Source organism: Syngnathoides biaculeatus, chromosome 2 (assembly GCF_019802595.1).
Source record: "Syngnathoides biaculeatus isolate LvHL_M chromosome 2, ASM1980259v1, whole genome shotgun sequence".
NCBI lineage: Eukaryota > Metazoa > Chordata > Actinopteri > Syngnathiformes > Syngnathidae > Syngnathoides > Syngnathoides biaculeatus.
Window position 1 is genome coordinate 20,727,360 of NC_084641.1, and position 26,332 is coordinate 20,753,691.

The following is a 26,332-nucleotide window of genomic DNA, read 5'->3' on the forward strand; positions in this document are numbered from 1 at the left end:
TTTAAAGGAGAGCGATAATGGTAAAGTGACTTTTTAATATTTGTTACAATTAGGTAGCCATAACTTTTATAAGCACAAAAGTACTCTATCATAAACCTCACTACTAAGCAACTTTGTGGTTGTGGTCATGCTCTGTGCATCTGCAATTAGTTTTAGACGCTTTCAAGCTTCGTTCGGAACACTCTAAAAGCTTCTCAGCAGTCTCCTCTAATAGTCCAATACAGTCTAAGAATATGCATCTTTTTTTGGTAGCAAAACACACACCTATTGTACACGCAGAACAGACAATTATAAACCAAGAATTTGGGTAACATCTGATATTGAGCCTGCTGTGAGACAGTTACACACTGCACCATTTTAGGAATCTTTGCTCTGGCCAATCAGTACGAAGAGGCGGGCAGCTCCTAGGGAAAAGTATATTGTGTAAAGAAATGTTCAAGCAGTTTGGGGCCCTCGAAAATAACATTCAGTGATGAACTTCAACTTTCTGTCTTTTGGCGTTATTCCAAGTTTACTTCTTAAAACTTTGACTGTTAAATAGAAAATCAGCTGGCCACCATCTTTTGAGGGGAGTGTCCGAAGTTGCGGGAGGAGCACAGACCGAGGTCCAGACTGCGATCAATAGATGACAAATTGAGACACAACAAAATGTTAAAACACAAAGTGGAGTCTAATTGCTGGACTGTATTGCTTTCACAAGTAGCTTGTCATCTTAATAAAGTAAAAACTACTCACACCTTTTTGACCTTCAAAAGTAAATGTGGCAAACTACACATGAATATGATTTTGAATGATCCACTGAAAGAGGGATGGTTTTCGAAGAGGAAACACTTCTGTGAAAACCATTATATGGAATAAATATAACGTGAAACTGTGGAATGAATGGATGGATGAATGTTCAGTGTTCAATGAAATTATGCTAAAAACAATGAAAAAAATGTAAAGAATAGCACATGGGTTGTGAGTGCATTGTTTCAAAATGAAATACATACAGTACAATGACCCATTTACAATCCATAATGCTCTGAACAAGTAGCGATAAAAGATCACTGTGTCCTTTTCTTCCAATGTGTCATTGTGCGTCATTCACATTTGCATCCAGCAGAAATCACGCTAGAATGCGTGTGAGGATGTAAATGGCAGCAAGTCCTCATAGTGAGCACTAATGTAGAAAATATTAGGACAGAGCCAAGTCAATTAGCCATCCAGTAGCTGCCTCAGGTGGACACTCTGGAAAATCTGGCTTAATGGATAAATTAGCTCGCAAGGAGAGTTAAAAAAGATTGAGACCAGTTATTTTTGACAGTAATTAACCAACTTCAGCGCAGGCTTGGATCATCCAGCACAACCTTTCCTAAATATCCCTGAAAGCCATGTGCATTCCCCTTAAACAATTTGAAAGAGTTGGTGGACCTCCTGTCCCTTGCACACAGCCAAAAACCGCATCAAAACAAACCTGGTGATAGCCACAACGTTCCTAAAAATGTTCTTCACCCTTAATTGTTTGAACCAGAAATATACTACATACTGCAAACCCAAAACACCGCATTTCATATTGACTTTTACAAGATTACCCTTAAGACAAATATCTTTAGATTTTTTTCTTCTTTATTTTTTTTGTACTGTACCAGAAAATCCCATGCACGTGAACTCACCTTGAAGACTCTCCAAGACTTCTTTAATTTAGCCCTTCCCTGATATACAAAAATGTTAGTCTCTCAATCTGGATGCATCACTTCAACATATGGTACTTCTTTGCCATCAATTACTAATTATTATGTGTGTGGTATTGAAGAGCATTATAGGAATTGCACCAAAAAACACAAATAAGAAAAGGAAAAAAAAAACAGGAAATGGTGAATTTGTGACTAGCAAAGCCCAAATAGGGAGGACCAGTGTTGCAGTTTGTGCATTGCAAAAAGGTTCCATCCGAACTGTAGTGGAAAGTAAATAGTCATCAACCAAACAGAGGACGATATTATGACCATTGTGCAAGGTCTAAACATAAGGTAGTAATGAAGCTCAAAATTAAAAAAAACGAAAAAAAAAAAAAAAAAACCCCAGTAAACAGTGGGAATAGATTGTTGAACAACAACTGCTTCTCTCTCTTAGTGTCCAACATAAAGTTAGCATGTATCCAGTTACTGTATTTGATGCTCACTTGCCTTTGTATGATTAAACATTTATGGAGTAAATGCATGCAACTTCACCGAAAGGCTTATAGCAATTAGGGAAATGAGAAAGGGAACATTAAGTCTTTCCCCATTTTTCCAGGAACCACATAATGGATTTTTTTTAAACAATCCAGCAGATTATGTAATAGTACCATTTAGTAGGGTTACTTAAAAAATTTATTCCGGTAGTTATTTGTGACAAAAAAAAAAAAAAAAATCTAGTCCTGTACCAGTAATATCATCCATATGTACATACATACACACACACAGATACATGAATGGTTGGATTCTGCTTCTGTATCGCCCTTTATAATACGTGAGGATATAAACTAGCACATACTGTATTTACTGCACAACAAAATGCGCTTAAAAGCCTTTCATTTTCCTCATCAATTGACGGTGTACCTTATGAGTGCAATGAGTTCTAAATTTAAAAAATGTTGTGCCACTTTGGTAAGAGTTTTGCACGCTTGACTGTTGGGGACAATTTTCCGCTGACACAGGGACGTAATATGTACACTATGTACGGTTACCTCCGCCACGCCTCCGGTAGGTAAACTACCGATATGTGGCACAATTCAAACCCCAAGTTATCAGTTACGCAGTTGTAAATGATAATAAAAAAGCCACGAAAGGATTCAACATCAATGAATCTGTCGTTTGGAATTTGAAGAATCGAGAAAATGAAGTGCGCCAAGTTAAAAAAAACAAACAAACAAAGCGAGTTGGCCACAGTTAGAAGACATACTTGATCAAGGGATTATTGAACAAAGAACAGCCGGGAAGTCATTGTTCGACGGAAGGCAATAACGAGACCTGAAGATCAAACACTTTGAAGTAGATCCGTCTTGGTGTGTTTGTTTTATGTGAAGGTGTCATCTGTCCAAAGGCTATCGCAGGAGATTACAAAGAAGAGATTGATCAAAAAAATCGTTTAAGATTGTTTCCAGATAGTCAAATAAAGTTCATTTGAACTCACTGTTTTGCTTCCAATACCTTTTTTTTTTGTCGACCGTATGTATTAGCACGCACATGCATGCATATGGTGTGTCTAATGTATGGGTCAAGAACAAAAATAGACCCTGTAATTAAGAATCCGGTGCGCCTTGAGGTGCAGAAAATACGGTAAATCGGGTTCAAATGGTTACTGGTTGGAATTTTCCAAAATAATAGTCCAACAGATGAAAAGTTAAAATTGATTTTTCAAAAAAATTTATTGAACCAGTAAGAGATTATGCTGCCATGTTTTGATTTATGATGTACACCTTTAGCTGGGTCTCCACAGCCAAAAATATATTAACTTTTATCCCCCAATGTAGCCTGGCAAGAGAAAGAATTATGGCCGGTTCTGTTTTGGGCTCGTCAATGGTCTATTAATGCAAACTGACTGGACCAAACTGCTCTGGTTGAGGCCACAATGGGTACATGTGTAGAAGCAGTCAGTCAAAATGGTGGTGGACGTAAATAAAAGCATTACAGCGCTTGTCAAAAGTTTAAAAAATTACACTGATTTGTTTCATTCAAATACAAAAATTAAGATTCAACATTTGTTTGTTTTTTGTTTATTTTATCTCATTAATTGACTCGATTTATGAACCATTAGTTGCACTGTTAAAAAAATGGGCAAATTGCCTAATTGACTAACTCGGTCAGTTGACCACAAAATTTTTTACCTTGAGGCAAAAAAAAAAAAAAAAAAAAAAAAAAAAAAGAAAAGAATGAATAAAAGCACATTTACGTTACCTGGAATCAGTATGCTTTCCCGGAACAATTTGGTCACTGCCCATGTATACCTTATGAACATCCATCCATCCATTTTCTTTGCCGCTGATCCTCACGAGGGTCGCGGGGAGTGCTGGAGCCTAACCCAGCTGTCATCGGGCAGGAGACGGGGTAGTACATGTAACATGATTTATGAGTGAGACAAATATCAATTTGAGTTTTGTGTTTTTTTTTTTTTTTTAAACCTAAAATGGTCATCACTCGGGTGCTAATGCCAATCACGGATGCTAACCATTTAGCAAAAGTTTTTGGTGTCTCAATTCTGGTCAGTTTATACCATACGAACACACACAGCCATATGGTCCAACCCTCATAAATGAGATAACCCATAATAGTAGTTTAAAAACAACACAAAAACAAAAATGTTTTGTACATTAAGTTATTAAGACCTTTTCACATCACATGGTGTTCATGATGAAAAAAAAAAAAAAGAGGACAAATTAGGATTTATACACTCGGGCACATACTTTTTAAAAATTAATTCCCTGTGACGGCTAGTATTGGTAAAAGGCTGTTTGAATAGTCATGCGGTGTTTGATTTTTGCCAAGGGTGAAAGTACGTGCATAAGGTGAGCCTGGTGCTAACTCCCCCATAGCTGAAGTCTCCAGCATTGAGGATGACTTTGACTGCTGACGCTATTTTTTGTCAAGTTTATACAAAATGTATAATTCCTCCAGTGAATATGATTCTATCTAGACCACAGGATGTTGTTGATTTTTGTGAACTGCAAAGTTGTGAAGCCCTTTGAGAATCTTTTGTGAATAACGTTTATTGGTAAACTTTTTTTTTTTTTACTTTGGAGAACTGATGCCGTAAAACGTGGATTGGTCACCAGTTAATCACTATGCACAGATATATACAAGTAAGCTTTGATGATCACATGTACAGCTTTTAAGCATTTCTTGAAGTTTTGAAGCCTGGACCTCTGAACTGTGAGGTCGATGTGCTAAACACTTACCACCATGCTGCCTGATGCATACTACTGTATGCTTTTAATGCTCTGAGCCGAAGACTTACTCTGCAGTTGCCCAGTTCCTCAGCAGACAAGATAATGGTCCCACATTTCTTCCCAGGTATTCCACTGCAGACAGAAAGAAAAACACAAATGATTGGAATCACCAGGGCATGTGTCACAATAGACTGATAGGGTGGAATAAAAAAAAAAAAAAAAAATAATAATAATAATAATAATGGCATAACTACTTCTGCCCCACACATTTCTTGTGGAAAAATGCAGCAACAAGACACTGGAAAATTGCGTGATGTCTCTAATGACTGCATGATTTGTTTTCTCTGCTCCAGCTGTGTCTACATACAGCTTGTTTTTTTAATTAAAGAAAAAAACTATGTTTTACTTTTCTCATCTTGACGCAATGTAGTGGAAAGCTGGTGAAACACATGAGCAAACGTGATCCCTATCTGCCTGCAAAAAAAAAATCCCCTCTGAGCATGAAGCCGTATAAGAACAACAGAGCGGATGCGGTGGCTTAGCGAGCCTATTATCTGAACAACACATTAAACGATCAGTCGCTACGGAGATAACTCATATTTGGCTCTTTTTCCGAGCGTATCGTGATAAGGTTTTCTTTCAACCACAGGATCATTTGTATTTACTGAAAATGGCGCAAAAAGCCAATTTACTGTATGGGTAGACTTGAATGACTCTCCATCCAACCATCCATCCATGGTCTATAGTGCTTATTCAGATTAGAGTTGTGGGTCAGATGCACGGGTCATATTAGTTGACAATGGCCAAGAGGCAGGATACACGTAGGAATGGTCGATATCTCAAGTCCAAGCACATATAGACAAACAATGGACTGGTTGCCATTTAATGGCAGGCTAGATAAAGAACAATGATGAGCAATGAACTGACATGACAACACTAGGGTAACAAAACAGTTACATATCCGCAACCCACATAATTTTCATTACCTTTAAATCTAGATATCCATTGGAAGGCCCCACGTGTCAATCATTTTTGCTGCCCCACTCTGATGTCTGACGATGTATTGCAACTGTCTCAAAAATGGAACATATTTTATAAAACTTTATAATGAAGATTTTTATTAAAATGTTTCCTGGCCCAATGTTGTGATCATGAATCACTTCCTTATTGTTTTCAGCCAAATTAATGGACTTTTAGGGAGCTTTACAATGCTTGAAAATGCAATTTTTATTTTTTTTTTTGTTGCAAATTAGTGGACTCTATCTTAGTATAAATGTAGAGGTTTCTGGTTTCTTTCTCCTCTAATGATTTCCTCAGTAACACCCCAGTAGGAAGATGCATTAAATGATCCTCTGACACCAGTTTCAGCGACTGATGGGAAACTGAGTGGACATGAAAGATAGTGTAAGATGAGTTTTATTGTATACTTTTCAGTATACTTAAGTCTATAAAATTAGTCTATAAAATCATACATGGATCCTTATAAAAGAGCCCTTTTTGAAAAGTGTGGTCCCTGACATGCCCAAATACGGTGGCCTGCAAGGGGAATAAAGGTCATTTGTAGTTTGAACGTCAACTTTTTCTTTAACATGTTTTCAGACACTCCAACACTATACATTTTGAAAATGACTTTGTCCGGTGTACGTATTCATTTGAGTATGTCAAGTATTCATGATTAAGATCTTGTGTGTTTGACATTGTAATGTGAGGCTAAGCAGCTCTAAAACTACTACATATCCTGCATATGCCCCTGGTATGCCTGATATTTTAATGAGAAAAGAATACAAATGAAGCATTGAGGATAGACACTCTCTGGTTGCTTCTTCTAGCTCCACGGGGACCCATTTCAAGGTGAATTAAGCGTCCTTGAATTATTGATGCTTCTAGAGGAGTCGCCGTTTGATGGAAACTTCCAAAGAGCCAGTAAACATTTCACTGCTCGCGCCAACCTATAATGGCGGGGCTGTCATTGTGGTCATGTTAGGGTGGATTGGCTTCAAAAGCATCTTTTCAAACAGCCACGTTATTCAGTACTGAAAGGGCATCTATTGGATGATGAGTGACTTTTGAATTTGTGATAAAGGAATAGTCCACTGAATTGTGAAATGAACCAACCAGGTTTTCACTAGTTATCTGGCTATTTCTGAAAATGTGATTGCGGCAGGACTACTGCTGCACTTTTGTTGCACTGTTACCAAACAGTGGTGATAATTAACAAAATGGGCAACCCTTCATTGAAATTCTGCCTGACGAAGTTCCAGAGCAAAAGAACCACCTTGGCTGAAGTGCTAGCATGTCAAAGCCAAATAGTTAGCATGGCTGCAGTATTAGCACAGATTAATGTAACCAACATTAGCTCCTGATAATAAAATTCTAAAATAATGTTCAGCTGTCTAATTATTGCTACGTGACAGAAATTGACAAGCGTAATTCGGTGGATTAGTGGTGAAAAACTATAACTCGATTGGCCAATTTTCTAGGGTTCACAGATTGCCTATGGATAGCACCATTAGCTTCTGAAATGCACTACTTGCGCCACCAAGAGTCTGCCAGGACAGGAGTATTGGGGTAAATGTCCATGCCCCACAAAAACTGCTTTGGGTACTAGCTTATTATTCCCATTCTGAACTCTGCTTTTGCTAGAAGGAAACACTCAGCCACCGCAAAACGAGGCTGAAGGACATGGCCAAAAGGCAGCAATGATTTCAAGCCCAATGGCTGTCAATCTAATGAAAGGTCGGCTTGCCATTGGCCCAGCAATACTGTATGGAGTGAGAGATAGATAGAGAGAGAGAGAGACAAGAGAGAGAGGGGGAGAGAGAGAGAGAGAGAGGGGGAGAGAGAGAGAGAGAGAAGAGAGAGAGAGAGAGAGATTGATGTGTACCACCCTGCTAGCGAAAACGCCAAAGCCATCACTAATTTTACATCAATTAAAAAAAACTGTCAGTCATTCAATTTCAAACCCCTCAGGCTACTTTACTGAAAAATTATGTCTTAAAGTTATTTTTTTTTCACCAAACCTGCAAAGCTAGGTGAAACCTGTGGAGCTAGGTGCTCATTTGCATGAAATTTACATCAATCCAACCCTCTACTGGCCCTTATCCCTCTTTGGTTTCATTACACCCATTTGATATTCTTTTCATCAGAGAGGTGTTACCTGAGGATTAAAATGGTTTGTTTTTTTAATGATTAAGTAAATACGGATGTTGTGGTTTTATCCCCCACTGTTAAATTTTTCTTGCTTTTTTTTGTTTGGGGGGGGTTATTCCCTTCTGGGAAATGTCAGCTGCTGATTGGAATGCTACTGCATCATTTTGGTGATGAAATGATGTGAAACGTGCTGCTTCCTGCGCCGATTGAGTACATGGAAGCAGCCTGCTGCAGGTGGTGTACAGCTAACAAGTGAACATCTTGTCAATTTGCAGTGGTTTGCTCCCAAACAAGCTCAATTGTGTTTTATGACAAGTAGTCAGTCCCTCCTAGCCTGCAATGGCATGACATCAGATGTGTGGCACGATACAACATTGTGTGTTACTTGCTGTCCAGAACTGTGAAAAGTACCATCCTGCTTCAAACGCTCAACTATCAGCTGGGTACCCAAGAAACCTGCCATGTTGGTCTGAATGATTACGGGCCTCCTACACGATTGACTGCACCTCAACGCACCTGGCTGTCAAACTCCTGAAGTTCGCAGATGACACCACAGTCATCGGACTCATCAAAGGCTGTGACCAGTCTGTGTATTGGCAGGAAGTGGAGAGGCTGGAGCTTTGGTGTGGCCAACACAACCTGGAGCTAGCACGAAAAACTGTATTGATGATTGTGGAATTCCTTCATCAGAGCTACCCCTCACACTGTCCAACGGTCTTTTGTCAACCGTGGAGACCTTGAAGTTCCTGGGAAATACAATCTCTATGGACCTGAAGTGGGAGACAAACATCAACTCCATCCTCAAAAGAAGCCCAGCAGAGAATGTTCTTCCTTAAGCTTGATAAAAAGCACAGCCTGCCACAAGAAGTGTTGAGACGGTTCCACACAGCGGTCATCGCATCAGTACTGTGTACCTCCATAACACTCTGCTTCGGTGCTGCCACAAAAAAAGGAGAAACTCCGACTGCAATGGACAATAAAATGTGATCAAAACTATTGTTACCCTTCTAACCACCCTTGAGGAATTGCACAATACCCGGACTCAAACAAGAGCAGGCAAAATCATCCCGGATCCTCCACATCCTAATCTGCAGCTCTTCCAACTCCTTCCCTTGGGTAGACACTACCAAACAATGCAAACCAAAACCAGCAGACATTTCAACATCTTATTCCCGCTTAACTTCTTAAACAGACAACTTAAAATTCAACTGCAAAATGGTGCCAATTTTGTCTTGATTTTGTTGAGACATTCTGGAGGGACAATTATTATTAGATATTACACATTACTCAAAAAGCTGCCATCAGATTACTAGAAGCCTTTATTGCTCCGTGGCTCTTATTGCAATGTCTCTATGTCTCAAAATTATTCTCTATCAATTGTCTGTCCATTTGTCTATTTTTGTACTCGAGATACTGTATATGCTGTGCTAGAGGGGCTCCAACTACCAGAGACTAATTCCTTGTGTGTTTGACATACTTGGTAAAATAAAAATCATTCGGATGTCGTGGTGCTAAAAGCCCTAAAACAACATATAATTGAACAATATATGCAGACAGAGCACATGACATTACTCATAGCCATATATTCTTTATCCTCTGTGATAAACGATTCCAAATACTGCAGCTTCCTGATGTGCGACCATCTTCTTGTGTATGACTGTATTACAGTGCCCCCAGGTAACCCAGGTGCACACACGAGAATGAGCAGAGCAATGTTCATTGAATTGAGGCAGAAAGTGTGGCAAAGTCTGTAAAATTACATCCATCCATCTATTACCTGAGCTTCTTGTGCTTACAACGATCACAGGAATGCAGGGGTCTATCTCGGGAGGTGGGGTACACCCTGGTCTGGTTTGTAGACAATCACAGGGTGCATATAACAAACAACCATTCATACTCACATTCACACTTATGGTAATTTATAATCTTCAAATAACATACCCTGCGAATTTTTTAGATGTCGGAGGAAACCGGAGTGCCCAGACAAAACCCACGAAGACACGGGGAGAACATGCAAACTCCACAGAAGCATGGCTGGGATTTGAACCCAGGTCCTCAAAACTGTGAAGCTAATGCTCTAATTAGTCATCCACTGTGCTATCTTCAAAAAAAATCCATTAATTTAATTCTAATTAATTTTAATGAATTGATTATTTTACATAATGAGTCATAGTTTCCTTATTAAAGAACACAATCCCTGTTTTTGCGAGAGGCTGGAATGGATAATATCGTTCCAATTAATTTTAATGGGGAAAGATGATTTCATATGAGTGTTTTATAATTATGACTTGTCACAGAACCAATTAACCTGGTATCTAAAGGGACCGCTGTATTTCTTTCTTGCAGGGAAAAAAAAAAAAAATCAATTTTTGAATCAATACACAGATTTAAAAATAATAATGTGCTGGCTGCACCCCTCCAAAGACGTATCTTCAGGTTATAATTGTATGCAGCGCGTCGATAATGTCAACATCTGGAGACAACCCGACGTTTGGCAATGCCGTCGTTCTGTATCTGAAATGTTGTTGGCTGTGATATTAAAGTCCAAAAGGAAGGAAGGAAGCAATTGTTGATGCTGTTCACATGAGGTCATTAAGATGAGGGATGCACTTGATATTTAACAACACTGCAATGTGTCACGTGAGATGAAATGGGGGAGGGTTGTCTGCTCAACAGTCCGAGCGTGAGCGCGCAAGGAGATGAAGATGATTCTTTTTTTTTTTTTTTTCAAGCAGCAGCTGGTGCAGGGTGCGGTCTTCAAGTTTGCAGTGTTATGATCAGAAGAATCAAGAATACTCACAAACCATTAAATCATATAAAAATCATATTATTAGTATTAAACATTCAAAACAGTTTAATTGGCCTGACTTAAACCCATGTTGTAGATCAAATTGACATATTTAGATCGTTTGGTTGTCCTTGCTCATTTTTTTTTTTTTAACCTACTCATGGAAAAAGAGCGCACTGTGTGGAAAACAATTCACTTCTCTAGACAATGAAAGCTTTTTCGTCTGCATCAAATGCTTGCCCCGCCTTCAACTGCAGAGAGCCATTGAACATTTTTACACGTAATGCGAGTGCCCAACGAGATTAAACTACTGTACTTTCACACTGGTGAGGGCAGCATTTCATCATCAAACCAATGTTATATTCAGATGCAAATGACTTGGCTTAAGAGTACTTCAGGATACGAGTCATTGTTTGGCAAATTTTTTGGCTTTGACTTGTCTCTGCAAACTTGACTGTGGGGATGAACTCAATTCAAATTTCTTCACAACAAGCAGCAGTTTGGCACATTAAATTTGTGACCAATTCATCGAGAAAAAGCCTTCAAGGTATTTGTGGCCACTCACTGTTGAAGTAAACTGTCAGACATAAAACAAAAAGTGGTGGGCAAACTGCTAATTGCAGGTCGCATACGGGGTGCTCATCATTTTAATATGGCCCGCTGAAAATTGGTATAGAATTGCTCAAATTATATCAAAATCATGATGACATTCAGGCACTGTGGTTCAGCTGGATAATGTTGGCCTCACAGTTCTGAGGTCCCGGGTTCAATCCCAGACCCGCCTGTGTGGAGTTTGCATGTTCTCCCCGTCCCTGCATGGGTTTCCTCCCACATTCCAAAAACGTGCAACATTAATTGGACACTCTAAATTGCCCTGAGGTGTGATTGTGAGTGTGGCTGGTTGTCTCGATGTACCTTGGGATTGGCTGGCAACCACTTGAGGGTGTACCCCGCATGCTGCCCCTTGAAAGCTGGGATAGGTTCCAGCCCTCCCCGCAACCCTTGTGAGGATAATCGGCTAAGAAAATGGATGGATGGATGGACGACATTCATTTGACCTCATCCTATAACGCCGAGTGGTTCCACCGGGCTGTAATGCAATATCCAGAGGTTCCATCGGGTAGCACAGTAGGTGCAGTGATACCTTGACTTGACTTTAGCTGTTCTAGTTTTACTCTGCTACTGCTCTGAACCCTTCTTCAACCATGATTGGGCCAAAGAAAATAAAATTCAACAGTGAATGTCAGACGTTTCATATAGAATGGACTGTTAAACATGTTTTTGCTGACATCTGGTCAAAGGTAGCACATCTAATTTGTAGATATTACAATCTGACCGGCCTGATTGGTATCAACCAACGTTTAGCATTTTATGCTGATCATCTGATTGGCTTTAGTATCATAATTCACCAATCTGATCTGTAAAAGACATTTATTCCACATCGCTATCGTGCACAGTCTATTTGAATTCATAAGCTCGTTGCATGTATTTTGACGTAGTACTGTAACCGACTGATGGCCAATAAAGTTATTAAAAAAAAAACACGTCAGTGGTATGGGACAGAAAACATAATTCAGAATACAAGACAAATTTGGTCTTTCATGATTGCTCTATGTTAGACTAATGCAATAAAAAAATAACAGTAACTGAATCATAATCAATTTACTGATCTGTATTTTCTCTGTTGTCTTTTTTAAAATGAAGGGTGGAAATGTAAAAATAAAGTGTTTCATAGCTCCACTGTTTCTCACGAAGAAATATTTTTAGAAATAGGAACTGAATTAGGTTGTTTAATTTCACTCTACACGGACTGTCAGGTAGTCTAGATACACCACTACAGCATTTGGATACGAACATTAAAAAGTCAAACATGTCAAAAGTAACCATCTTAAACTGGAGTATTTGGTGGAAATGGGGCTTGAAGCATGCATTGTAAATGTGTCAACGTGTTCTTCCCTGCTGATGAGCAAAGGCCTTTTTTTCCTGAGGACATCATGACATCATTTTGATTCCTCATAGCAAGAGCAGAACATCCCACTTTTTGAAAGCTGTGCTCCCTCCACTTCTTTATTTACAGTTGTGTTTTGGCCTTTATCCACACTTCAATTTTAGTCCACCGGCCTCCTGCTCACAGCTGAATAATGGAATTCATATCATGTTACATGGGGTCGCTTTGACCTCCCTGCAGCGCTTAAAGTCGATTGTAGATTACAATCCGCACTTCATTTCTGTGTGATGACTAGATTGACGAGTGGTGAGGGTTCAACTTTAGTGATTCTATGCGCCGCCACTGGTGCCCTGGGGTGTTTTCATTCATTTCAGCAGTGAAGGTGTACAAGCCATGAAAGAAAAAACACATTTTACACGACAAGCATGGTGCAAATGTTTATTTGTGGGGAAGGAATGTAAATTACAAAGGTTGAACTCTTCATTTTCACAAAGCAAGGAATTCAACAACAACTGAACAGTTCCATCACAATATATTCCGTAGGAGCATCGTAACGGAATTGATTTCAAATCCATCCATGCAGTTTCTGTACTGCCTATCCTCACTTGAGTCGCAGGCGTGCTGGCGCCTATCCAGCAGAGTCTGGTTTAGACCTGGTGTCAACCTGAACTGGTTACCCGGCAATTGCAGAGCACAAAAAAAGGTGGGGGGTGGTAGGAATTCGGATCAGAACATGCAAACTCCACTCAAGCAAGGCCAACTGTGAACCCAGGGCTTCAGAAGTATCGAGCAGATAGTTAACCAGTTGGCCACCGTGCCAATGACTTCAATCATCTTTGAATATTAATAATAATCTGACGCTCCAGCGGTTCCATAGGTGCAATAAAATTGCTTAACGCACCTGCTATTCTCAAAAGCACTCCAACATTTCAGTGCATGTCTGTAATTTGCCGGGCGAGCTGTATAAGGTTAATGTCTGTAGAATAAACTTCATCAGCATGTAACATAATGCACAGGCTACAATAACATCCCAAGCATTAGATATCGCTTTCACCTGCATCAGTCACTCATTTAGCCTAACAACAACCATTCGTGCCTCTCATGAAAAGCTAATTAGAAATACTGACTTAGGACCAGCGTAGCTTTTCTTGTCCTAATAAATACTGTACATATGAGACATGTTACTGTGATTATTGTGTAGGATTTTTACCTGTAGTGCTACAAAAACGTGAGCTGGAGCGCATCGCAGAAAATACATGCTGGACTGGTCGCCAGACAATTGCAAAGAACATATGGACGAACCCTGTAAAACTTGTGAGGATAAGCAGCTCAGATAATGGATGGATGGATGTAGACAACCATTCAAACAATTTAGTCTTGAATTAAGCTAACATATTTTTTTTTTTTAAGTATGAGAAAGCCAGAGAAATCCCACTCAAGCACCAAGAGAAGATCGAGAAGGCTTGGCGTGAGACTCAAACCCCCCCAACCTCACCCCTCGTTGTTCAGCAACTCCACACATCACCTAACGAACATGTATGCGATATGGTGGTCATTCACTAATAAGTTTGATAGAAATATTATTGACTTTGACCACTTCAGTTGGAATCACTAATACCAAGACAGGTCATACTAACATGTCAACTCAGAAGTTCTTACAAGGTGTTTGACAGTAGCGCTGCCTTGCTTGTCTTCCCACATCTTTTCTGTCCTCTCTTATCTGCTTTTCTTGGTTAGTTATTGCATGCCCTCACCAGATGCTCCCACACATTAATCCACTTATACTATAACTGTTGTAATGTTACTTGTGTTAAAATATCTTTACTGTCTCACTATTGTTCTGTTGTGCTTTTCACCCCTAATCCCCTTGTCCACCCTGTCTCTCCGTCTGTCTCCTCAAATCCTTTTCTGTCAGGCTGATGCTTTTCAATTAAAATCAGAATAATGAAAAAATAAGCAGAGGGAATATGTCAAACGCCCCTGTTGCACAGGAAAACAGTTCCAGCACATAGGCATACAGATCCACTATTCCGAAAGGCCATGCAGCTGAATAGGACGGGTTAAAAACAAAGAAAAAGAAAAAAAAAACATTTTTTTGTGTGAATGCAATGTCATTTTTCTGTAGGAACAATGTTTAGCAGAAACATTTTAACAGCAACGTAAGCAATGTCCACATGGTGATGATCCAAAGGATTTCTAGGCCATTTTGAGGGACGCTCAAACCACCCCTAAATTCCATCCCTTTTCTGAGCTGCTTATCCTCACGAGGGCCGCGGGAGTGCTGTAGCCTATCCCAGATGTCATCGGACATGAGTCGGGGTCACACCCTAAACTGGGTGCCAGCCAATCACAGGGCACAAGGAGACAGACCACAGTCGCACTCACAATGCAGTTATTGTATGTTTTTGGGATGTGTTAGGAAACCAGAGTGCACGGGGAAGACATGTAAACTTCACACAGGCTGGGATTGAACCCCAGTCCTCAGAACTATTGGGCCAGCAGTCAACTGCAACCTACCCTAATTTATACTTATGATTATTAATAACAATAACAAGAATAACCCGTTATTATTATTAATAACAATAATAATCAAAAAATGTCAATCCTTGATGTGCAATCTGCACTGAGCAATACTGTATGGTGCCTTCCAGTGATGTTCAGTTATGGTCTAAGTAAGTGGATCAAACCGGAATTGGCGGAACATTTCTGAACTTTTATCTGCCTACTTATAATCACTAAAATAAAAATTGACACCATGCTTTTTTTTTTTTTTTTTAAATGTGCAATCGTGTGCTATCAAGATGTGGCGGGTACCCTTGATTCAGTTGGAAGAAAAGTGGAGAAGAAGAATGCATGTTAATCAGAAGCAAAAACTAAAAGAGAGATTTGATGATGGGGATTTAGAGAGCAACATAAAATGGCGAGGTCCAGGAAAGTGGCAGTAAGGGGGAGTGTAAATGAGAGGTGAAGCGTGTAAAATATGGGTGAAAAAAAGTACCTCTGAAAGCTAGTCATTGATGCAATCTGTGCTTAAGCAAGGGGAGGTAAACACATTAAGCCGCTACTCGGAACCCTGCCTCAGAACAGCAGGATGAAGAAATGGAGCTGAACCATTATTTATTCTTCTTCTTGTCCTTTAGTCTTGTCCCATTTGGGGTCACCACAGTGTGTCATCCTTTTCCATATAGGCTGATCTCCTGCATCCTCCTCTCTTACACCAACTGCCCTCATGTCTTTCCTCACAACATTGATGAAGTTGTTCTTTGGTCTTCCTGTTGTTCTTTTGCCTAGCAGCTACATCGTCAACATCATTCTCCCAATATATTGACCATCTCTCCCCTGGATGTGTCCAAACCATCAAAGCCTGTCTCAAAAACACCTAACCTTGGCCATCCCTCTCATGAGCTCATTTCTAATCCTATCCCACCCACTCACTCCTAGAGAGTACCTCAACATCTTCATTTCCACCACCTCCACCTCTGCTTCCCGTTGTCGCTTCAGTGCCAGCGTCTCTAATCCATACATCATGGCCGGCGTCACCACTGTTTTATAAACGTTATCCTTCATACTACGGCACCTGACACCTTCAACCACCCATTCCAACCTGCATGGACTTGTTTCTTCATGTCCTCACCATTACTCTAAACTATTGACCCCAAGGATATAAAGTCCTCTACCCTTGTATCACTTCTCCCTGTAGCTTCATTCTTCCCCCTCTACCCCTCTCATTCATGCACCTATACATTGTTACATTCACTAATCTTCATTCCTCTCCTTTCCATTGCATACCTCCATCTTGCTAATTGTTCCTCCACCTGCTCCCTGCTTTCATTGCAGATCACAAATTCATCCGCAAACATGATAGTCCAAGGGGATTCCAGTCTAACCTCATCTGTCAACCTATCCATCACCGTTGCAAACAGGAAGGGCCTCAGGGCTGATCCCTGATGCAGTCTAGTCCCACTTACACCTTAAATTTCCCTTTCACACCTAGAGCATACCTCACCATTATTCTGCTGCATTCATACATGTCCTGTATTTTTTAATATACTTCTCTGCCACTCCAGGCCTTTGCATGCAGGACCAAAGTTCCTCTCCAAGCACTCTGTCATAGGCTGTCTCTATATTGACAAAGACAAAACGTAGCTCCTTCTGACTGTCTTTGTACTTTTCAATCAAAATCCTCAGGGCAAAAAATCCATCTGTGGCACTTTTCCTAGGCATGAAACTATATTATTGCTTGCAAACACTCATATCTCTCCTGAGTCAAACCTCCACTACTTTTTTCCAGAACGTCTTTGTGTGGTACCAGCACATTTTTACTCCATTCGTCAGGCATTGTCTCAACTGTTAGAATTCTGTTGAACAAGCTGGTGAAAAACTCCACAGCTACCGCTCCAAAATGCTTCCATCCGTACACAGGTATGTCATCAGGACCAATTGCCTCCCTAACGTACCTCTTACTAATCACTGCCATTCTCTGCTCTGCCATTGTCTTCTTAAAATTGCTTCCCAACACCAGAGTTTTTTTTTTACACACCAACATCCTCTGCTGTCTAGCCACACTCTCCCCTACTACTACCTAACAGTCAGTCTGCACAAGATATAATCCACCTGCATGCTTCTCTCTGCGCTCTTGTAGGTCACCCTATTTTCCTGCCTCTTCAAGATAAAAGTATTCCTTACGGCCATTTTTGTTATCCTTTTTGCAAAGTCTAGCACCATCTTTCCTTCCAAGTTTCTTTCCGAGATGCCAAATTTACCATTCACTTCTTGACCACACCTGTTTCCCTTATCAACATGCCTGTTACAATCTGCACCAATCAAAACAGCATCTCTCTGGGATGCTCAGAACTACTTCGTCTATGTCCTTCCAGAATTTCTCTTTCAACTCTAGGTCCCTACCTGAGAGGAATAGCCACATTATACATATCACCCTCAATTTCAAGTTTGAGCCTCATCACTCAATCTCGATGATACTCCTTTCACCTTTGATACATTCTTAGCAAAGTCTTCCTTTAAAATAACTTCTCGTCCATTTTCTTCCGATTTACAACATGGTAAAATAATTTAAAAGCTGCCGTTAAACCTCTAGCCTTACTGCCTTTCCACCTGCACTCCTTGACACATAATGCATTAACCTTTCTCCAAATCATCATGTCAACCAAGTCCTGAGATTTTGGTAGTAATTCTCCCAAAATTCAAAGTCCTCACAATCAATTCTAGGCTCACTTAGAAATTACTAGCTGCACACTTACACGACACTGCATACACTATTTATTGGATACATCCCGTTACAGATATATATCAAGAAATCCTTACAAACATCGGACCAAATTTCCAAGTGGACCACAAACATTAGGGTGAAGCTACGATTGGTCTCCGACTGCATGGCATCTGACGGGAAGCAGTTTTGGCCTTAAAACAAGTGGATAAGAACTTAACTTTTGTAGTCTCCATTCCATGAGAATTATTCTGAACCAAGTGGACAGCCCAGCAGTGAACCTTTTCCAACCTTATATTTTTGGACTTTGTATTTTCAAATAAATTGTTAAAATCTTTACATGGCCTAATCATCGAAGATTTACCTGGACCAGAATAAAAGGACTGGGCACGAGAGATTTGTACAGCAGGCAGGTGATAGCCAGGCTGTGACTTTTCTTTAATATCTTTTCCGAACCAGCTCTGAGGTTTCCTCTTTTCTTTCTGCCTAGAAACACGCATTCCAACTCTTCTTGGTCTTTGAGACACAGTTGCTGAGTTTCCACCAGTCCCCTGCAGGTTAACGAAGCCAGTCGCGTACCTTGTTAATACGATCCAAGCTCAATTCCGTATGAAATTCTTTGGTTGAACACACATTTTTTTTGGCAAACCTTTATACTGGTTGCCATTCCTGATGCAACTTTCTAGATGTATGCGGGGTACAGTTTCTACTGGCATGTACACCTCATAGGGCTGGATTGCTGAGCCATTGTTTATGAACAATTATTAATGTTTAGGTTTTCATCATGGAAATTGCTGATGGAAACCAATTACCTTTATTTTCACATCAGAAATTGAATTAACAGCAGAGTCTGCTGCTGGTAAGTGAGATGTTGCATTAGTTGAATAGCAGAATCAATACTGTCAAAGAGTCCACTGTCTGAGGTTTGCTGCTTCTCAACCTGCGATCAGCACTAAAGGGCAATTATGGTACGGTTCACAATAACTGAACTGAACCTAAATTTTTGTGAAGAAGGAAAAATATATTGAGATCTATAAGCCAAATATATACTGTACATATAAAAAAAAGTCTGTCCAACCAAGCAACTGAGCTGTCTATCCACTGGCACTATAAATAATCATAATGACACATGACATGTTCAGACAATCTAACCTGACATGTAGACAATCACACTTTACCACGTAACACAATCAGACTAGACCTGTGAAGACAATTTATGACACCCGATCTTGAAACACAATCACATCTGACATGTAAAGACAACCACACCTGATATGAACGGCAAGCATTTACCTACATACTTTTTGTGTCACTTTCAACCACAACGAAACAGATTAAAGAAATTTATGAAAAAAACCTATATTGCCATGATAATCCAAAGAAAGTGAGCATTTTTAAAGCAAGAAAAACAAGCAATTAAGTTCCACATTAGCATGTGTCTCACGGTTTCAATGAACGTCTTCCTAGATTGTCTTGCTAATGACAGTCATTTCTTTGTAGAAGCCGTCCGCTATGTTTAATTAACTGCCCCTTATGCAAGCTCATGGTCTTATGGTGCAGACTGAGGCAGATGCCGATGGTGCAGAGACATTGATCATCACCTTGACTTTGTTCCGACTGTTGGCATCAAGCAGGAATAACGTGCCACATATAAATGAGCTTTATGCCTCTATGATTATATTTAAGGGATTTTATGGAAAGCTCTTTGACCTTGTGGGTCACAGCCACGTTTCTACCAAGTAGCCAAGGAGTCGGTGTTTCAGATTAAAGGATAAAGTGGGCCATATATTGTCTGCCCAACGCTAGGTGAGACAAACTGCTTGGGTAAGCCGTGATCCAGTGCTGAACTGTAATATTTGGTGGAAATGGGGTTCCAAGGGCTTACTCACCTCAGAGACTTCTCCAGACGACTCGCAGGAGAGCCCACAATCTCTCCCAGTGTGCAGTAGACCTGTCCCAGGAAGTCCTGCCATGAGGGGGACAGTAAGTGCCATGGAGAAAGGGCGCAGGTTGGGTCAAAATGTAGGGCGGCATGTTCAGGCGGGAGTAACAAAAAAAAAAAAAAAAATGAGTTGAGCATCATTAAAGGCATTGTACAATCAAAATTGAGAGGATGTCTGAGGCTGACACGTACGTTAACGTCGGACGGCTTTTTCCCAATTGTGGAGAAGAAGGAGAAGGAAGAGGAGGAGGAGGAAGAGAAAGAAAGAATGAAAGAAAGACCGGGAAGCAGTAGCAGTGACACAAGAGAGCATATCATGGAACAGAAGGCACACACTACTCAAATTATCATCAAGCAAGATGGAGAGCAAAAAGGTTGATTTGGGAAAGATTGTGCTGTTCTTACGGCAAGGAGTGGGGTGACGAATGTGACGAAGTATGATGAAATGAAAGGAAGCATATAGCGCAATACGGAGTGTGAAAGGGTTTTCGAGGTTATCTGCTTCTGCAGCACATAGCACAACTTCAGGAAATAAAAAAGCAGCGCAGATGCTGGAATGCTTGGTTGTCCGCTAAACAAAGATTAGTTTCACAATACACATTAGCTAACTTGGTTGGTTAGATATGGAGATCTGGTTGGTTGGTTGGTTTGGTTGGTTGGTTGGTTGATTGATTGGTAGGTAGGTAGGTAGCTAGGTAAGTAGGTAGGTAGGGATAGGCTGTGTTGGTGGGTAGGTAGTTCAATTAGGTATGGCAATCAGCCAGGTGGGTAGGTCGGTAGGTCTGTCGTTTAGAAATGGAAATTAGATTGGGAGGTTTACTGAAAAGTAGGAAGGTAGCCTGGTCGGTTTAGTTAGATATGGAGGTCAGATGGTAGTATAGTGGTGTATAGTTATGTCAGTTTTTTGATGAAAACATTTGGTAAAGAAGACGGTTTGATAGAACTAACTTTCATAACAATACTGAGCACAAGATCTGAAATATTTTATAAATACTGTACTGTATATCTTCTTTTATAAGATTTGCATTTTTTTTTCTATGGGGAGTGAAATTGGAAAGCTGTTGTGCTGAAATGCTTCAGCAATGATGCACAGTGCTTTGTTTTTCAATTCTAACTGTAGTGTGGATCTTCTGCGTGCTTGAGCGTGTGCAGCAACTGTAAATTTGATTAGTATTTCTCCAGGGGAATTAAAAATGTGTTTTTCCACTTTTTCAGAATTGGAAATTACAGAAAGCGAATTAGTTTAGCACATAATGCATCATTTACTCAAATAGAAGCAGACAACCAAATGGCTTGAGACGTGCACATAGTTAAAAAACAAAAAACAAAGACAAATCACATTGAGGGGCTACGACTTGCACTTAAGCTCCACGGCCACAGATAAGGAGCTTTACTTACATGCTTGGCCAAATCAGGACTTTTGGAATCAATATCAAACCTGAAATCACAAAGAACACTTCAATGTGTTAAGTGCTCCATTTTCCAACAACGGGACATAAAAGGTGCAAAACTATGGTTGCGCTCAACTCAACGACTTTTGAATGCATTGTATATAAGTAGTTTTCTGTTTGGTCTGCCTGCCACCCATCAAGTATGGAAAGAAAAATGTTGTCATTTTTTTAGATGAGGCCATTTGTGACAACCAATTCAGGTGGTTTCTCTGCCTCAGACTTGGCAGCTATCCTGGGTGAAGATTTACAAATTTTAAGCAACGACACTAAACAACAGTTCATTATGTTTTTAATGTACGATCATTCTTAAGGTTTTTTTTTTGTTAATGTTATTTATTTGTTTTTTAACTCTTTTACAGTTTTAAGAGTCCCGCAACACACTGTGTAAACCTGGACAATTGTTATTAAAACACAAACATTTTCTGGAATTGTTTTAAGTTCCCTCTTGAAGATTGTTACCACTGTTCCATAAAAATATGCATCTTTGTGGTAAATAAAGTTTCAAGTTTCCCAGCATTCCCAACACTTGTGACCAGCCACCAAAAAACCATGAGCAAGTCAGCCTGACACATACGGAGTTAAAAAGTTGAAGTCACTCCAAGTTTCAACTGACAATATTGGGGCCATCAAACTTTAATTCTCGTGTTAGATTTTGGGAAGCTTGCAGGGGAAATTTTATCCACAGCTCCTATGCATGGTGATACGACAGTAAGCCAATCATGTAGCAGTTTCAAAGGAGCCACGTGGCCACTGTCCAACTGTGCATTTAAAGTAGTCTAATAAGAGTTACTGCTAATTATGGAAGCTCTGATTATTATCAAATGTATGAATACGCATTGCAAATGAAGTCGTGGTCATAGCAATGCAAATCTGACTGCAAAAAGCGAACTTGACTGACGAACAATAATGATGAAAAAAGAGGAGGCGGACCTCTTATTTAACAGAAAAGACTGAGGTCAACACAGGAATACTTTTCTGATATGCTTTGGGGTGAGTTTTAATTCACGTTATCTACGTTATGTTAGGTTTTTTTGTCAAAGTTTTCACAAACAAAGAAAAGGTTCCTCTATGGTTGGTAACAGTCCAAATCCAACTCCAAAAACCCTTGTCCCCAGCCCAAATAAGCATTCAAAATACATAATGTTAAGAGTCATAAAAATTATGTTAATTTACCTATTGTATTGAGCTACTCTGTGAAAAGAAGGGTGAGTGAGAAACAAAATGCATGGTGGGGAAGGAAGGAGGACGCAAACGTTTGACAGCTGAGAGAAAACACACATACAAATGTACGCACTACACCACTTAATTACACTAAAGTGTGTTGTGGCCCATGGTGACGAAAGAAGAATAAATTTGCAAAAGACACAAACCAAAAACTTACAAAAAAGTTGTACTGTACCAATGCCCGCTTGCATGTGACACCATGTGTAAGCGCTAGCATGTGATTCGGTGTCGAAGGGAAACGAAAGGCATCATTGATAAAGATTGACATCCCTCCTTGCCAATAAGATGGCAGGAAGTCTACTTCGATAGCCAATGGGAGAGCAGCGCTATTGTGCCACTTTCAAAGCAAATACAGAACGTTTACACTGGGTGGTATTTGGGGGCTGCGAATCCAGCACCTATTTTTGCCTTTCGTATCCTGAATTTTCCTTCGTAACTAGAGCCAATATTTTTTCAAAGAGGTGTTTCATAACCTGAATTTTTCCATTCATAAATAGAGGTACAACTGTATGTCTATTATTGTGTAGGAATATTGTGGTGGGAAGGTGCCCTAGTGCCCTCCTATTGCCCAGCTGCCAATGTGTTAAATGTGCATGAATTGTCTGCAAGGGTTTTGAATTAAAAAAAAAAAAAAGGCGAATCTCTCCCCTCTGGAGAAAAAAAAAAATACTGTGTAAATGAGGTCTTAAGTTGCAGGCGTCTGCCAGGCAACGTAAAAGTAATTAAACTCCAGAAGGCCTTAGCACCCTCCTCCTCCTCCTTTTGTGACAAAAGAGAGATGTAAATGAGTCCCTCTAATTGCAAAGGGAGAAACTCCCTGCTGTCCAAATCCCTACTTCCATCAAGATAGCATGTAAATGAATTCTTTAAGTGAACAAAACTCCCGAAGGTCTAAGAGTCCACCAGAGACTTGATGCTTGCTGTGAGTGAGGTGAAAGAAGGCACTCTTTGTAACATATCTCTGGATTTCAGGAAGAATGTTGAGTGCTCCGTCTGACAGCCCTCATTTGATTCTCAGGGGTCTCAAAATGAAAATGCAGCTCCCTGACCTGCTCACTGGGGCAAATGTGTGTATCTCTCTTTCTCTTATAAGTATAGAGTTACACAATATTTCACAAATTCTGGCTGGGTGTCTATGTATCAGCATAATTGTACATACATGTATATGGAGTTATATGTACCCTGTGATATTTGAATGAAAGTCCAAAGTACACATCTTTCATAACCTCTAGGTGGCGGTGACACATTAGAATGAAAGTGTACAGTTTTTCCATAACTTCTGGAGGGCTTTATAAATGTATAAAATATGAAATTTTACATCTTCCCACTTTCCCCTATTCCTATGTATATGTTAAGGGCAAAAAAAGGTCATAATACACAAGAACTTATGTTACATTTTGTTTTGCCTGACTGACCTTGATAAATGGACCTTTAACCAATTAGAAATATTTATCTGTAGCTTTTTAAGATCTGTATTTTAGTAACTCTGCTCTAAATGATAACATTTGTATTTGAGTGTTGTTCGTATTTTCTACAGTAAAACATAAATGAATCAAATTTAAAATAAAATAAATACTGGAAACAGTAATCCCTCTCTACTTCGCACTTCACCTATTGCGGATTTATTTAGTGCATCACGTTTCTTCTTCTTCTTTTCTCCTTCTCAAAAAAGCCAGATCGGCTTACATTACATAGAATATATGAGGCACATTGACACAACGTGGATCGATACAAGGCACGTCCCCAGCGCAACATGTGGAACAATGAAGCAAAAAACAATAATACTTTGAGAGCACATGTGGGTTTACCCCGTGTGCTGATTGGTCGCGTATCATCGAAGCCTCACACAGCAACTTCCCTTGTCCCACCCATTTCTTTGTTGTGGAGGAGGATGTGGCTTTTTGGCAAGCAAAGGCTGGTTCAAAAAAGGTTTCAAAAGAACGAGCAGCCTCAAAGACGTGCCTGTGTATGGTGCTATTTTGTGTTTTTTTCTCATTTCGCATGGGGTTCTGGTCCCCATTAACCGCGAATTGCCAGATGTACTGTATGTGAGTGTGTGTCCTTGTTTGCGCACGACTGTGTTTGTTTGCGTGAGATGTGTGCATTTGTGTGCAAAAGGGCCAAACACATGAGATCTTGGTAAATGTGATGACTTGCTTAGGTTTGACAGCGGGGGAGATTAAGGATAAAAGTTGATATGAAATATATATCACCGTCATGCCCATCTATTGCCACACACATGCCTGACACATTGCCAATGAATAATTCCTCAGGAGAGGGGCCAGAGGAGGAGAAAATGAGAGTCAGGTTAGAGGAAGAGTGCATAAGCATATAGTGGTATATTTAACATCTTCTCATCATAAAAAACTGACGTGCGAGGCATAATTTTGACTGACCAGTTAGTTCAGCATATAATGTATGCACAGCAGACACTATAACTCCCAGAATGCACTGCAATAGCTGTTGTGTTGTGTTGTCATGTAGCCATTCCCCACTTGCAGTACAGTTGCTCGTTTGGGCTCATATTGCTCATCGAAATCAAGTTTAAAGAAAACGCATGCATAATTTCCACAAGTTAAAAGAGTTCTGATGTGTCTGAATAAAAAGCCCTTTACACAGCATTCCAAATTATTATGGAAATGATGAGCCTTTACACCTATTTTATCAGCCTGATTGTTATCAGACAATAATTAGCATTTTATGATGAACGGCTTTAACTCACCCATCCGATCATTGATTGGCTCATGCACAGTACATCGAGTTTATTTTTATACACTAGCATTTATGTTTTTTTCTGTTTTTCAAGACTTTTGATTTAGGACTGTAAATATCTGATGAGCAGTAAAGTTGTTTAAAAATAACATGTCAGCAGCATGGGACAGACAGCAGCACATCTGAGAAAGCCAACACGTAATAAAGAGATAACACTAAAAGACAAATGTGCTTTCCCAGTTGCACTTTGTCAGACTACTGGAATAAAGTCTTGTATTCCGCTACCACCCCATCTCGTCTTTTATGATCAGTGAGCTTTATATAGTCAACTCAAATGTGACTGGATACACGGGTTACCGTAGTGACAACAACAAGAGTGGATCGCGCCGAGTGTATTATAAGAAGAAAATGGGAGAAAACAGGTGGTCGATAGAGGACTTTAATTCAAGGTTTGCTTGAGGTATGTTCACGTACTTTTTATACAAAACAGCTCAGCAGCAGGCAACAAAACTATATGTCGCCTAGCAAGCTAGTGCTAGCATTAGTGCGAGTAATCATGATGCCGTTCTGTTGAATCATGCTCTAAAGTTTCCGTGTGGATAAAGTGATTTAATTCCAATAAAGTAATTTAATTACAGTGAGTTAGCAGAGATTATTTCTGTCATGTAACGTTGGTTTGGCCTGAGTGATTAGAATACATGACCTGACAAGATCAGGGATTTCCAACCTTCATCGGGCCAAGGCACATATTTTACATTTGCAAAATCTCATATAACAGCAACAAACAAAAATGTCACAAATCGTAGAGACATTAATGGTTCTGTGTACCTAGTGTCAGCTAATAGAAGACCATTAATTTGTTATGTCTGTCTCTGCCTCACTGCCATAAAGACATATTATTTATCCATCCATCAGTTTTCTGTGCCACTTATCCTCACGAGGGTCATGGTAGCGCTGGAGCCAGTCCAAGGTAACAAGGTTACCAGT

The 26,332-nt window shown here is 39.9% G+C and overlaps 1 protein-coding gene across 1 annotated transcript in view; it reads right to left on the minus strand.

The window, feature by feature from the left end:
* cpne5a (copine Va) overlaps nucleotides 1-26,332 on the minus strand; it is a 112,522-nt gene that overhangs the window by 53,080 nt on the left and 33,110 nt on the right. The window contains exons 5-7 of the mRNA XM_061809155.1: nucleotides 21,357-21,396; nucleotides 19,906-19,982; nucleotides 4,975-5,038 (exon numbers count right to left, since the gene is read on the minus strand). Coding sequence (XP_061665139.1) covers nucleotides 4,975-5,038; nucleotides 19,906-19,982; nucleotides 21,357-21,396 — 181 coding nt within the window. The remainder of the gene's footprint in view (nucleotides 1-4,974; nucleotides 5,039-19,905; nucleotides 19,983-21,356; nucleotides 21,397-26,332) is intronic.